This window comes from Colletes latitarsis, chromosome 11 (genome assembly GCF_051014445.1).
Source record: "Colletes latitarsis isolate SP2378_abdomen chromosome 11, iyColLati1, whole genome shotgun sequence".
Classification (NCBI taxonomy): Eukaryota; Metazoa; Arthropoda; class Insecta; order Hymenoptera; family Colletidae; genus Colletes; species Colletes latitarsis.
In genome coordinates this window covers 30,129,301-30,144,936 of record NC_135144.1, presented here as the reverse complement: position 1 = coordinate 30,144,936, position 15,636 = coordinate 30,129,301, and the positions used below count along the sequence as shown (strand labels likewise).

At 32.8% G+C, this 15,636-nt stretch overlaps 1 protein-coding gene across 2 annotated transcripts; it reads left to right on the top strand.

Annotated features, from left to right (window-relative positions):
* The first annotated feature begins 284 nt into the window (after positions 1 to 284).
* Positions 285 to 15,490, top strand: LOC143348153 (intermembrane lipid transfer protein VPS13A). Of its 2 annotated transcripts, none has more exons than XM_076778058.1 (52): positions 285 to 543; positions 633 to 740; positions 831 to 957; positions 1,190 to 1,337; positions 1,409 to 1,620; positions 1,709 to 1,883; positions 1,955 to 2,442; positions 2,528 to 2,749; positions 2,815 to 2,927; positions 3,015 to 3,223; positions 3,296 to 3,462; positions 3,540 to 3,657; positions 3,722 to 4,024; positions 4,139 to 4,271; positions 4,340 to 4,570; positions 4,637 to 4,776; positions 4,845 to 4,942; positions 5,010 to 5,209; positions 5,283 to 5,462; positions 5,546 to 5,738; positions 5,820 to 5,989; positions 6,077 to 6,460; positions 6,539 to 6,705; positions 6,784 to 7,045; positions 7,182 to 7,248; positions 7,454 to 7,791; positions 7,879 to 8,014; positions 8,080 to 8,372; positions 8,456 to 8,624; positions 8,704 to 8,889; positions 8,965 to 9,206; positions 9,401 to 9,665; positions 10,032 to 10,186; positions 10,248 to 10,450; positions 10,519 to 10,855; positions 10,915 to 11,127; positions 11,185 to 11,661; positions 11,751 to 12,020; positions 12,110 to 12,460; positions 12,530 to 12,709; positions 12,769 to 12,903; positions 13,089 to 13,240; positions 13,322 to 13,490; positions 13,567 to 13,760; positions 13,835 to 14,021; positions 14,100 to 14,234; positions 14,312 to 14,429; positions 14,512 to 14,632; positions 14,694 to 14,760; positions 14,824 to 14,969; positions 15,047 to 15,173; positions 15,254 to 15,490. In XM_076778058.1, the coding sequence occupies exons 1-52, from the start codon at positions 403 to 405 to the stop codon at positions 15,395 to 15,397; spliced, it is 10,266 nt and encodes a 3,421-aa protein (XP_076634173.1). In that variant the 5' UTR covers positions 285 to 402; the 3' UTR covers positions 15,398 to 15,490. The 2 variants fall into 2 exon arrangements, with proteins under 2 accessions (XP_076634173.1, XP_076634172.1); XM_076778057.1 differs by having other exon boundaries at positions 8,698 to 8,889; positions 15,254 to 15,489.
* The last annotated feature ends 146 nt before the right edge of the window (positions 15,491 to 15,636 follow it).

Sequence of the window (15,636 nt, the reverse complement as noted above, 5' to 3'; positions counted from 1 at the left end):
TACTATTAAAGATTGGTGTTTATATATTCCGTAATGCTTTCCAATTCGAGAAACCGTCATTAAGCTCTTTAATTCAAGTTTAAACTTTTCGTCTCCGAGGATCAATTACAAATTTATAGACTTCATTTTATTACTTTTCTTTCTTGTTAAAATAATAACTAGAAAGCATATGTTCGATAGAAATCTTTCGAGTAGGCAGAGATAGGTGTTAACATATTTACGTTAACATGGGAATCCCAAAGCGAGAGAAAACAAGATCAATACAGTCCTGGTGTACTTTCGCGCATGACAAAATTTATTTTACGAATTTCTTAAGGTTATGAAAGAAACCCGTGCTAGAAAATCGTGTTATACCGAACGCGACAAGTAAACAACGCAGTAGTTCTACGTAAATGCAGAACAATGTTCGAAGGTGCCATAGCGGCGTTCTTGAATAGACTTTTGGGCAAATATGTCGAAGATTTAGACACCGAACAGTTTAACGTTGGTATCTTTTCCGGTGATACCTGTCTCATCGATCTTAAATTAAAACCCGAAGCTTTGGTAAGCGAATTTCTTGTTTGCGCGTAATAATTTCCCCAAATTTAATTAAATAAATAAAAAGACTCGTCCTAATAATTTATGGTTTACAGTATCAGCTTGGTCTACCCATCAGAGTAGAAGTAGGATTAATAGGAAAGATAGTTTTAAAGATACCATGGTCCGGATTATTTTCTCAACCCATTATAGTTTGCATAGAGGTAGGAAATTTATTACTTTTAAAATTACTTACTATCAAGCATTACGATGACTTATTGTTGGTATGTAATATTTCAATTTTTGCTTTTAAGGATGTATATATAGTAGCAGTACCTGCTGCTTATGGCACTTATAATGCAGAAGTACAAAAGAAGTTAATGAGAGCAGAGAAGAAAAAGATATTGGAAGATTTAAAAGAAGATGACACATATAGAACAGGTGGTTTACAGAGTAAAAATTAAAACAGTTATCACATTGGCTTTATTCATAAACCTCTATATTTCATTAACAGGATGTCTCTGTAAATTTTGATAAAAATAGTAGAAAAATTACAGAGATATCCTTTTAGTATGCACTGAATTCAGTGAAGTATGGCACATGCAAGGACAATGTAGAATATAGGTCATATATGTTTCATATTGCAATCATTAATATTTACAATTATTTTCAGAATTATTCGATAATCTATTGGCATCTGTGACAAAGAATTTTCAGATTTCTATAAATAATGTACATATTAGGTACGAAGAGAAGTTAAATGACTCTTTATGTGCTTGTGGCATCTGCATACAAAGTATATCTGTGATGACCACAAACAGGTAGCTACCTCTTTTGTTTATTTGTTTAAATTATATTTTATTCATTGATATTAAACTTAAACAAATTTTAGTAAATGGAAACCTGGTGTCTGTGCAAGTAACACAAACACAATTTACCAATTAGTACGAGCAGAATCTCTGAGTATATATATGGATCATGACACAGAATCTTCTCTTCCATACAATGATTACGAGTGGGACATATCTAGTTTTTTAGAGTGGAAGGATATAATGCATAGATCTCTGCAAACTTTTGGCATGAAAAACAAAGAATTTCAATTTCGTAAGTGTATGAATTTGTGTTTTCCTTTAATTCGAATATAATGTAACTGTAGTATTTGGAAAAATTAACAATACAAACTGTTTTCTAGTTCTAAAGCCTTTCACGGCAAAGATAAAAATAATCATACATAAAGGAAACGAGGCACAGATGTCTCGTATGTTGGTCGACATTGTCCTTCACGATGTAGCGATGCAAGTTTCCGAAACACAATACATTACGTTTTGTCGCCTCTATGATTCATTATTACGTGCAATTATTAATAGGTCCGTAAATTATTTATAATTTTTTTTTTTTTAAATAAAATACAATTTTGTTTACTGTAATATTATTTTAGACCCTATGTTAAATATCGCCCAAATGAAACTGTGAAAAAATGTCCATCAGCTTGGTGGAAGTATGTCTATAATGCAGTTTTAGAGTATAACATAAAACCCTATACTTGGGCAAGAGTGATTGAACATAGAAAGAATTATAGGAAGTACAAGGAGACATGTCTACAGAGTTTACTTCGGCCGAATGACACGGAATTAAAGCTAGATTTACAAAAATACGAAGATTGTTTAACAATATTGAATATAGTAATTGCCCGAGAACATGCTAGACAGGAATTGAAAAATAAAACCATTGAAGAAGAATGTCAAAATGTGAATGCTGGTATTTCTGTGCAAAAGATCGCGGAAAGCACATCTTTAATTGGAGAAGAACAACAACATACAAATATTGAGAATAACAAGACACAAAAAGTTAGAAAGTTGTCTCATCAAAGCATTAATAGCGCATCAGGAAGAAAGATAAAATTAGAAAAATTACCGCAACCGATCGGTACAATCTTGAAAGCTTAGATAATAATACAAACCAAATGGATATATTAAAAATAATAAATGTAATTTTTTATACTTTGTTTCAGATTATAAATTCAATTTCACCCTAGCCAATTCTTGTTTAAGTCTGCTAAATAATGACAAAGAAATTCTCGTTATAACTATAACTCAATTTTTGACAAGCATTGAAATACAGTCTGTATTGTCTGCTTTTAAAGTATCTGCTCGAGCTGAGAGTTTCGTAGTTGAAGGTGTTTCCTTGGAAGGTGATCTAGTACCTTTAATCACAGTGGATAATGTTTTAACAGGTATAAAGATAATAATTTTCAGAAATTTTCTGTACTATGTATCTTATTATGATTTGTTTACTTAGGAAATGTATCAACCAATTTCTTGGCAGTAGACTTTGAGAGAAATGGAGAAAATGTGGATCCAACTTTTGATATATCCGTAACACTGGAATCGATTGAAGTGACTTATTATCATGTAATAACAATATAATGTACAAATATATGTGTATATATACATATATATAGGTGCATTGTATTGTAATTATCTGTTATTATATTTCAGCATGCCACAATGGAGATAATTCAGTTTTTTAAATTGAATGATGCGAATATTCAAACCACAGTTCTGTGGGCTTACAAATTGTACGAATACATAAAAGAAAACTTCTTGGTTCTGGTTGATAATATCGTTTCTCAGACGCTTCGGATTAGTTTCAAGATAGATATAAAAGGACCATACATTATATTTCCTGAACATGGATCGATACAGAAGTGCGTTTGATACGTGACATTTATAAATGCATAATTGTGATTGGTCTTTATCATAACACAAAGGGATTTTAGAGGCGGACATATACTTGTTATGGATTTTGGTGATGTGAGTGTGTCTAACGAACTTCAAGCAACGAACTTACAACTTGAAGATGCGACACTCATGGAATTAGAAGAATTACTGTATGATAGAATACACCTTGAATTTTCTGGAGCACAAGTTTTATTTTGTCATTCGGGTACGCATTATTATCTCTATGTACTCTTTGTACAAGCGCTGATACTTCTGTGTTTAATGTCCTTTATTATATCACAGGAGATGATTGGAGATCTGCTAGGAAAAGAAAAGATTCCGAATTTCATTTTATACCAAAGATACAGGCAAACACAACTATATCATACAACATAAGACCGGAATACCATCAGTTACCAAGGTATTTTTTAATTTTCGGCCAACATTAAATCAGATTTAATCCAATTTGTCTTCTAATATTTTAGGACCAAAGTGAACGTTTCAATTTCGAGTATAAAGTTTAATTTATCAGAAAATAAGATACAGATGATTGTCCATTTCCTGAATGTATTATTGTTGACGTATCAAAAAAATGTTGAAAAATATGACAATGATTTAAAACTACATGAATCTAAGAAAAGTTGGAACAAGACCATCGTATCGATGAAAGAATTGAAAACTGTGCAACGCAGTGTATGTTTGTTATCGGTTATAACGTTGCAGAATAAATTTACACACGTTACGAAGGAACTTTTGACGAATAATGTGCAGAAACAAAAACTCGATAGGTAACGAAGTAAGACTAAATATTAACGCATAAGATATATTTTTTAATACTTTGCTGAGTCACAAAATATTTAGTTAGTTGCATACAAATAGTTGACAATTATTTTACGCAATAGGAGCGTTGTGTCTTCCGAGGTCAGTGAAGAAGATTTGGAATTACTCTCAAAGACTATCAATTTGTCTGGATTCGACGATAACATTTCCCCATGTAACCATATCAATCTGTTATTAAGATTTGCTATTGGAGAGGTGCTACATACATATACTTTGTTATAAAGTACGTTCACAATATTCTAATAATATTTTCAAATTTCTAGTTATCAGTTCACTTGATAACGATAAATCACGGAAGAGAAGAGCCTTATTTAAACTTACGATTACATGCATTGTATCTTGAAACTGCGATAATGCAGTATGGGCCTGCTATACAATTTGGCGTGGGGTCTGTTCTTTTGGTAGACAAAACAAACGCCGGTGTAACGGGATCATATTTGGAATTAATATCTACCGAGGAACCCCATGAAGTTTTTGTTGTGTCATACCGTAAGGTACTTTACAGAATACTTAGAATTATTGTCCATGCGTCAAATATTTCTAAGCGTACAATTTCTTAGGTGAAATCAACTTGTCCCGATTTTAAATCCCATTTTAAAAGCATCGAGCGATCCCTCATCATGAACATACTGAATGTCAATGTAAATCTTCACAGACCCGCTCTATTGAAAATAAAAGAATATTGGTACAATTTGGCTAAGTAAGTATTCTTATCCTTAATAGTTGACGAAAATGAATTGTTTTACTCATAAGTACTATTTTTTCCAGCACTCTCGAAGACAATAATATTGTTGGTTTCGCAGCGAAGTTATTCCATAGCATCGTGCAGTGGAAAACAAAAGAGGATGACCCACCCATTCCCCCTGGTACGATACGATGGAATTATTGTAAATTTCGTTTATTTTTAAATGTTTCTACTCTATCCCCTCTCAGGTGCAATTAAACTGAATTATTCTGCAAGGCTTAGCGCGCTCGTTCTAAAATTTTGCGATAAAGACCTGGATTTGTTAGAAATTCAAATTTTGGGACTAGAGAACGATTGCATTTACAATGCTAACGAAAGAATGGTTTTGCGTGCACATCTTAGACATTTGTCCGTGGAAGATTTGAACGAGGAGACTCTTTATTCGAAAGTAAGTTTTTTAACTTTTTGTATTGTATTTTGAATGTAATATGTGTACTTAACTTGCTACGTTCTGTTACAAGCTGTTGACTACAGACGAAGATAAAGTTCTTGATCTAAAATACGTAAGGCATATGCCAAGACTGTATACGTGTTCTGATATTGACACGAGTCAGGACGATGTAATGTCGGATGGAACATTTAAGCTTTCTATTGGGAGAATCAATTGTGTACTTATTTCTAAAATACTGCACGATTTAAAGGTACGAATATATTAATAAAGGTAACATATATTCTACTAATATTTTAAGAGTATCATTATCATGAATTCTATGTATTTGTGCAGCATTTTTTAACACCATTCACTTCAACGTATTGTTTGTGGTTAAAAAATTATGTAATCAACAAGTTGATAAGTGGTATCAAGCAATTTAAAAGAAGCGCGACAAAGCTACATATTTTCATTGATATTCAAGGCCCAATACTTCTTCTGCCTCAGTGGAAGGATGTTTCAAGTAGTCTCCTAGTATTAAACACAGGTCCTGATTATTGAAAACTATGTATGATCGATAATTATCTGTAAAAAGCATAAACATTGACGCTTGCGTTGTGACTTTCAGGTGTTCTGTCAGTTGAAAATTTTTTCAAAAAGATCGATCAATCCGTTCAAAGTATCAAAACACCTAGTAACGACACGTATCAATTGATAATTGATAATATCTTGGTGAAATTGAAGAACATGACTATATCTAGAGCGATTATGACATTGAGCCGCGACCTGATAATTCAAGTAAAATTTAATACTTTTCAAATTTGCAAGCGTATTAAATCAATAAATTAAATCATGGTAATTTAATCAATAAACGTTTAAATACAGGAACCCATGGTTGAACCCGTGCATATTCACTTTGATATTAAGAGAAAAACCGAGTATCGTCGCGCAATGGAATTTCAAATATATGGTTTATTTAATATACAAGGCTCCATAGATACAATATACATTAATTTAAGCCAGAGAGATTTGAAATCTATTATATTAGTGTGGAAAGATAATATTTCAAAAATTATACCGTTTGAAGATGCATATGAAAATGAGCCACATTCTATCATGGCTAGTCAACCCAAGAAATCTGATCACGAAGATGCGATGGTGAAAAAATTGGAAGATTTTCTCACTCATAATGAGAATTCTGTTTGCGAAATTAATTCAAAGCTAACTATGGATGGATTTCAACTGAACTTGTTTTTAGATCCAGAAGAGGTATATGCGGAACTTAATTTCGGCTTAGTAGTTTGTTCAGTTTTTATTAACCATTTAAATCATTTATTTCAATTTTAGGTACTAAGTTCTCCGGTTCGTGACTTGAATCGTGGTTTATGTAGACTAATATTTGGAGAGATGATCGTTACGTACGCATTCTACAGTGATAAGAGTTTGAAGATGAAACTGTCTCTTCAAAGCTGTATGTTGCAAGACACCCGGAAAGGTTCTCATGTCATAAGAACGTCAGTATTTATAAACGTATTTTGTTCTTTGTACTTTTAAAGTAACTGTTAATAGTAATATACTAATTCGAATTGAAGGATAATTCAGTCGCCTGCGAAACTAATAGGGGTGCAGCCCGAATCCTGTATATCCGTTTCCATGTCACCTATCGTTGACATCGCGTACACTTGTGCCCCGGCTGGAGAAAAATGTTTAGATGCATTGATTCAAGAATTTAGAATAAATTTGTCCGTACCATTTGTAATGCATTTAATACGATATATTACGGACTGTTTTCCAAGCGAACAGGTCGATGAAGGAATTATCAATCATGGTTATGAAAGCAACAATCAAACAGTAGTAAGTGATTGCTCTTGCATCGACTCAAATTCATTTTACTTTCTTATTTAAGTATATTGCGAGTACTTTGAGTGTTCCGAGTATCCATTTGGTAACGTTGAATATGTTTTTCAAAATATATTTATTTTAAATCAAGAGCAGGGATATTACCAGTGCAGAAAAAGATAAATTAAAATACGCACAATATTTTAAGGAAGAACCAGGTATTTACGCACATTTAAATGCCGTTGCTTTCGTTGTTCTTTTCCAAGTATACACGGTGTAACTGTTAAACAATTAGAAGGCCATGGAATTGACATTTGTAATGCATTAATATAATTATGCATGTATACTGTGGTTTATCTTTGCAATTGTTGAGAGATTATATTTCCATAGAATTAAACAGAGTTATTTCGTATGATTATCTAGATGCCTCTGTATCTGTGAGGATACATAAACCAGAGATTTTATTCTTCGGAGATCTGAAAGCAAGCAACGCACATGTAATTTTATTGCAAGCGGAGGTGACGATCGAAAGCAGCAGACACAGCTGTTCGTCGTCGATTATCTGCACTTTTACTGACGTCCGTGCTAAATCAAGAAGACAGGGAAATTATTCGAAACATACTTCGTATTGGTTACTAAGTCCTTGCGACATAGAAATTTGCAGAAAAGAAGAAGCGCCTGAATGTAACGTCCATTACATCGTCGCTGTGAACACTATTAATGTTCACCTCACTGCAGACATTGTACGCACATTTATTGATGTAAGTGCCAATAATATTTAAATACTTTTTAAATTTATGGTAAGAGATGTTACGTCTACTGGAGAATAATACTTATATTGTTTTCAGATACTGAACGAAATTACGAGTTTTGGTAGTAACTTAAAAATAGAAGAAAGATTTCAAAGTCAAGACACGAACATTCACACTAACTTGTGGACGCCAAAGAAAATATCAAATGTGCCATATAAGAAGCTTGCCGACGGTAAGTGTTTCAATAAAAGTCCACTTCGTTTAATTTAAATATTCACTTTAAATCATATTTTACAGATGATTCGAATCTAGTATGCGAATACAGTGAACAAGTGGTGACTTTTACTTTAAAACCGCTAGTAGTTCGCTTGTTACTAGAGATTGAATATTCGACAGAAAGGCTCCCTATTATAAAAATAGAGAGTATAGTCACAGCTTCGGTAAACGATTGGTTTAATGATTTCAATTTTGAATCCAGTATAAAATTAAATGCATTCTGTTATAATGCAGATTACAAAAGCTGGGAACCTTTAATCGATTTGTGTTCAGAAGATGATAGTAACTACAGATCATGGGAATTAATGTTAAAAGTAAATATTCTCTCGCGTGAAGTTAATATTATCCTATCTATATATTTGTCTTTAACCAACTATTATTTTGATTATACATTCAGATGCGTCACGGTGAAGCTTTTATGATAAATTCTAGTTGGACCGATCCATATCAGCATATAAAACAGGATGCATCGAAAACCAAAAAAAGAAGTCTTAGAAGTACCGATCAAGACATTACAGACATGGTTTTTATAACTCCGGATCATGCAACTATACCAAAACCAAACGGTACCTCAAATTACGATTGTTTGATTAACTATAATTCATAAATATATAAGTAAAATAAGCACAAGTGTTTCAGAGACAGAATTATATTCAACATACGAAGAAGATTCTGACACAGATGATGATGAAAGACAGAGAAAATTAACGAGAACGTCTAACTATTTATTTAACAATAATAGTAGCGGAGAAGAAGATACCGAAAGCGATGATTCTAGCACGAATGAAGACGAAGAACTTGAATTAACACCGGAATGCAACGCAGATTCTTGTAAGGACATTATAAATTTCCTTAAAAATCTCACGTATTTCGTATTTCATTAATGCAACAAATGTTCATTTACAGTTGGTCCCCTTGGCCGGGAATCGATTAAATCAAACGATTTAGCAGTTTACATTACCGTATCCGCGGAAGACAAACTCAACGTTATCATTACTCCGAATTTAATTGCTGTAACGGATATTATTTTGAACGCATTTCAGCAAGCTACAAGCGGAATACCAATTATACTTACTAGTATTCAAAAATTGAATCTACAAAATTATATTGGCCACGAAAGTCGCATAGAGCTTCTCGCTGCGGAAGACGTTAGTATATACACTTCAAGTAACATATTATTAAATATTAAAAACATTGACGATACCAGGTTAAAGAATTTGAAAAATATCAATTGGTTAGAAAGTTACACAAATTTTTTTAAACGTAAGACTACTCGAAACGCTTGACGCCAATGTGTTAAGAATGTATTTCCAGAAATGATTTTACTTTTATTCCGTTATAGGAAGATAGCAAAAATGCTACTCGCGTTATAGCGAGTCAAGACTTTCATGATACCGATTCACCGCCGAGTATTCCGAGTAGTCCAGAACCAGAGGCTCAATCGGTTCCCGGTAGCCCTCAGTGGAGTGAAAATGAAATGGATTTTATAGATCCAGACATAAATTTACAGAATTGTTCAATGCCAATCGGGGAAATATTTCAAGATGATTCATCGATTAGAATATATAAGACAATCACCGGAGAAGTATTACGTATTGTTTTTCAAGGTATTGTTTTTTTTTTTACATACAGGGTGGTCGGCCACCCCTGAGAAAAATTTTTTCTTGCTTCCTTGAAATTTCATGCGAATCTTTAAAATGTCATAACTCCTGAATGGATTGGAGGATTTTAATTTTTCAAAATGCAAACAACGCGTATTTTAGTGAAAAATATGTAGAAATTCTAACAATATTGGAAAAGTTGTTCCTTGACACCGTAAAGTGAGAAAAACTCCCTAAAACTGGTCCAATTTTCAAACGGCCATAACTCCTACAATAGTAAAGGTATCTCATTAAAATTTTTCGCCGAACACCCTGTATCCAAATTTATTGAAAAGAAAGTTTTTTTTTTTAAATTACTCATGCTATCCATAGGGTTTGACGATGTATTAGTATACTGTCCTAAAAGAAAAGGTTGCAATCTAATTCCACTTCGACCTATCAGGCACGAGGTTCGCTATCACTTAGTTATAGAAGCTACGATTGATAATTATTTGCATCGTACGATTACTGTGCGATCTCCTTTACAGGTAAAATATTTAATATTTGTTCGTTTATTTTGTTATATTTTACAATGTACTTTCATTTCAGTTTCGAAATGAAACTTCTTATGCACTGGGTCTTTATTATAAAAAATCATTGTTGGATAAGTTAGGACTCACGTGTATCGGAAAATTTACAAATCCCTTTGACGACAACATTAGAATGACAATCATTGAACCTGATTCTACTTACAGTATTCCTTTATATATAGCTTATCACTTCCCTATACATATACTGCCTGCTTATTTAGAGTAAGTGGAAGCCCAGAAACTATGTAACTTGATTGAATCCTATGTTTAAAAAAAACCATTTGTCATAGAAAGTACCAAGTCAGCGAAGAAGGGATTTTTTGGAAAGAATTAAGCACTACGATGAATTTAGCTAAGGATATCTGTTGCAAAATGAAAGAAGATGAAAGTAATTCGGTGTTTTGTGTAAAAGTCTCTTGCAACGAAGTTCCATTAACTATAAGACCAAGTTGTCAAGTACCGAACTACTTGATAAGCATTTATTCACCTCTTATTTTCAACAATCAGCTACCATTCGTTATTGATGTTAATATACCTATTATTAACTACGAATTGAAAATTGAGCCAGGAGAGAAGATTAATATGCATTCTTTGAATTGTAATAACGATATTCAATTTGTCTTTAAGGTATGTACGTTAATGTAACAAATTATCGACTTGAATTAAGTTTTGATAATTATTCATAGATTCCAAATTATTTGGGTGCGTACTGGACTGGTACATCAAAACTGAACACGAACTTAGAAAGAAAATTCATTTTAATGACTGCAGACAGTGAATCAGATTTAACAAAGCCATTCCTATTATGTATAGAACTGTGTAAAATTACAAGTTGGCACATCGTTATTCAGTCTCAGTATTGGATGATAAATAAATCTGGATTACCTTTGTTCATTCAGGTAAGTTACTCAATTTCAATGTAGATATTAATACGCTTAACAATTTACTATTCTTAGGAGTGTCATTCTCATGCAATCAATGAATTACCGGAAGAAGAACTAATAGTATTCTCTCAGAAAAATAACAAAAAGAGTACAGTTAGATTAAGAGCTCATCAATCGGAATGGTCGTTGCCATTTGGGCTAGAAGGGATCACTTCGATGTCTTTGATCGTATGCAAAGACACAGAACGTGGACGAAAATACCAAATTTTAACAGAAATTGAAAGTTCCCGTCTTTCGCCCAATTTTACCAAGATCATAACGTTTCTACCTTATTTCTATATTAGTAATAAACTGAAAAGAACTTTGAGGTTTATGGAAGAAAACGATCAAGCAGACTTGTGGAACGATCTTCTATCTGGACAAAGCATGCCATTTTGGCCAGTCACGGAATCAATGAGAATGCGAATAAAATGGAGGAATAGTCAACTGGTATCTCAACACTTCAATATTACTCATTTGGGGAAAACAATATTGAGAATGGATAACGGCGTAAGTATAATCGAAACGTTTTTAGTTAAAATAAAAATTAGAAATTATGGTAAGAGTATGTATCATAAAGAGAATTTGTTAATTTATAGTCGGCAGTCAGGGTAGAAATCGAAGGTGGCATCAATTCCCCATTTTATGTTACGTTCCAAAAGTGTATGCCAGGCGATATACCCGTAAGAATAGATAATTTTTGTGATGATCTATTTTTAAAGATCAGTCAACACAATTTAGGACAAGTAGCCCTTATAAATCCCTTTCAAAGTCTGTTGTACACTTGGGATGATCCTACGAAGCCCAGGGAGCTTATTTGGAATGTATATAACAATAAAAAAACTGGATACAGTGCAAAATTCGAAAAGGTACAGACGTATATCATCGTCCTTATATAATTTATCGCGCAACATTTCGTTTGAAATGCACACATTATTGTGTACTATTTTACTTTCAGGACGGATACGGACAAGAGGTTGTACCCCTTGTGATTGTCGATAAATGTAATGGCGTACAATCTTCCACATCCTCCGTTAAACAGCTAAACAATAAATCAGCATGGCTAGAAACCAAATCTGGAAGTTTTAGTAGTAGTGAAAGCAATACGTGCGATGACGATATAAAATCGTCCAAACAGAAACAATCAGACGTAACGATAATTTATTGGGTAAGCTACATGGAAAGTAACCAGCGAGTTTTACTGTTCACACAGCACGAGACGGTATTTCTAAAAGCAAAAAATATCATTGATCCTGAATCCAGTAAAAAAGAGATATTCCTTTCTTTTGCTGGAATTGGCATTAGCATCGTAAGTACATACTGATCACTAAAGTGGGAGCAAGGATGATGCTGTTTTAACATATTAATGGCAATGCAGGTGACAAAATCGAATGAAATTCTAAAGGAATTAGTGTACGCGAATATAACGAACTCTGCAGCTCACTGGGAACTTTACTTTGGTAGAAAATGGAAAAGTTTATCCTTAGAACTGAGTGCTTGGATTGAAAGCAAATATGTAAATTTTTGTAAAAAGGCGCAGTTAGATAATTTAATTGATGTACGTATATTCATAAATTTTGAGCATAGAGCAAGATAAATATACACATAAATTTTCAGATCGACCTTGTAAAAATGCACATGACCAAACCATTCTTTGGAAAGCTAAGAAGAACCTATTCCCCAGGAATTTGGTTACACTGCAGAAAATCTCTATCACTGACCTATTTGCAAGGCTACGTGCATAGAATACAGGTATAAATACATCGTTCTTTTTACAGTATTTTCTGAGAAGTTATCACTGGCTTGGATCGTTCTGTTCCAGGCTCAATGTGAACACATTGTATCGAGTCTATAGGTAGAAATTGTGACAACTTTTCAGAAAATATTATATTTGTTATTGCTCGGATACATAACAAAATACTTGTTTTGAATTGTAGGTGGACAGTCAAATTCGCAACACTATGTTTCCAGTTGTCTTGTATTCAAATTTGCAGAAAAGTGTTATTAATTACGCGGGGAGTCATAAATTGAAGCATTGTATAGAATTTGCATGCTTGAAACAGAAGAAGTGGAATTATAATGTTTATAAGTGCGTGATCATTATCAATATATCTATTTATATTAATGTTCACTATATTATTTATTATAATCGTCGAACATATTTTTGCAGAGGCATTTGTGTTATAATCAGAGAATTTGACTTGAATCTACAGGAAGGTTTCCTTCTGTCTTTGATCAACTTGATTCCAAGGAAACCAGAAACTAAATATTCTATTGCTGCAAAATTGAGAAAGGACGTTTCGAGCGTTCATATTTTGCCTTCCAACAAAAGTAATTATGTATGTTCAATTATAATTATTCTATTACTTGTACTAACAAATTCTTCATACATTGATAGCAACATACTGATTGCAGAATTCAACTGTTAAGAGAAAGAATGTGATAGAACATATGTATATTTCTCCAATCTTAATACGCTTAATATTGTTGGCTGATACAGAGAGACCTAATATTTATAATATTAGTGATATTACAGATTACAAGAATATTGTCAAATTTATTTTTGAGTACTCTGAGAAGGGAGGATCTGAGAAGCATGCTGAATTCAGGTTCTTGAAGTATATGATAATATATTTAGAGTTAATGTGTTTGTCATATACGAACTTCGTTTTTCGTATTTTAGACTCCCTTGTTATCAAAGAAGTTTTATCACAGTTGACAATACGGAACTTCTGTTGGATCTTTCGCGATCTTACGAGGCTCAAATTATTCAGCAATTTCAGGTTTTAATTCGTTCGACCACCGTCTTGGGAAACCAATACGGTTATAATTTTAAATCACCCGGAGACAACTTTTACGAGTCTAACACTGTAGGTGAAAATTGAATCGAATAATCTTCACTAATATTTAAAAATCTTATTTTCTACGAATAACCAACACCTTTGCAGTTGATCTTGTGTGGAGATGAAATAGCAGAAAAACTAAGCCACGAAGTGGCATGTCAATTGGGGTACGCTACCGCAGATACTATACAAAATTCGATTTTTAATTTTGATTTCGAACTTCGTACAATTTCATCTAAGGTATATTGAAAATCCGAAAAATACAATATTTCCATTTTCCCGATGATCTTAAATGACAATAAAAAATTCGATTCCAGGTAAAAGAGCCATGCTTTCAAAATAAGGATGTACCTCCTTCGAATCCTTTGATTCGTACTTCGTTTTCTACAGAAATCGAACTAGAAACATGCAGCTTGGTAACTGCATTTATAAATAGTAAGTACAGAATGTTTACTATCGAAAACAATGATGTTTCAATTTAAATACAGAGATTCTTACTCGATGTTATAATTTGTAGGTATCCATCAAGAAGAGTTGAAGTATTTCTTCAAAACATTGGGAAAGAAAACATCAATATTTTTTAATAATGAAAGTTCGTTACTCAAAGATTCGAAAATGATACCAGATATCATAAAAAGGTACCGATCGAAATAACGTTGCGTGTAATTTAACATATTTGTACTGAATCGTATGTTTCAGGGCACAAGAAATAGGTTATAAGTTTATATCTCGGATACGCTTACCACGCTATATCAATCCATACAAGGTAAAACACATTAAAATTTTTAATAAGTAACCAATATTAAAGTAAGATATGTTCTTTTGTTAGGGAATTGAGATATTCTCAGCGCATAAAGCAAAAGGAATGCACTTTCTGAGTATAATAAACAAGAATCCCTGTGTCGAAATGGATACATATTGGGCGCATGCTGCTCTTTCTAATGATGGAAAACATATAGTTCTTGTGTCCTTGGAGTAAGTACATACGAATATAATAAAATGTTTGATTCGTCTATGATAATACGCTTTTATTAATTCGACTTCTTGTCTAGACGATTGTATTTCATTGAAAAAGGATGTACATGGGGATCTTTAAATGTAAAGTGGACTTTAGAAACTCATCAGTTGCTGTCACCTTCGACCGTAGTTAACAATAAACTTATTCTACATGTAAACAAGGTATTTACTTTTAGATATCTACTATAAAATATAACATGCATGTATGTATGTAAAGCATAATGAATTAATCTTACCCACAGAATGGAGGAGACACTTTATCACCCGTTGCGGACTGGTATTTGGAAAGCGAAGCAACAGATATTCTGGAGTGGCTATGCCAGAAAATAAATATAGCCATGATCCTGAATATGGAGAACAGTATATGTTCAAAGCAAGTTGTATAATTGGAATCCAAACTATAAAAGAAAAAAAGATCATTGTATATTTAATCAGGCACAATAAATTCTCTGACGAACGCAGTACTTTTTCATTTATATTGAAAATCAATACCTAAAAAGCAACATCGTTTCCTACAAATACAATTGTTTCATTTTCAACTTTCGTATAGTTCAGAAATCTTCTACGCCATCACAAATTTAAGATACTCAAGTATTTCATACTCTCACAATAGTTGTTTCTTCCC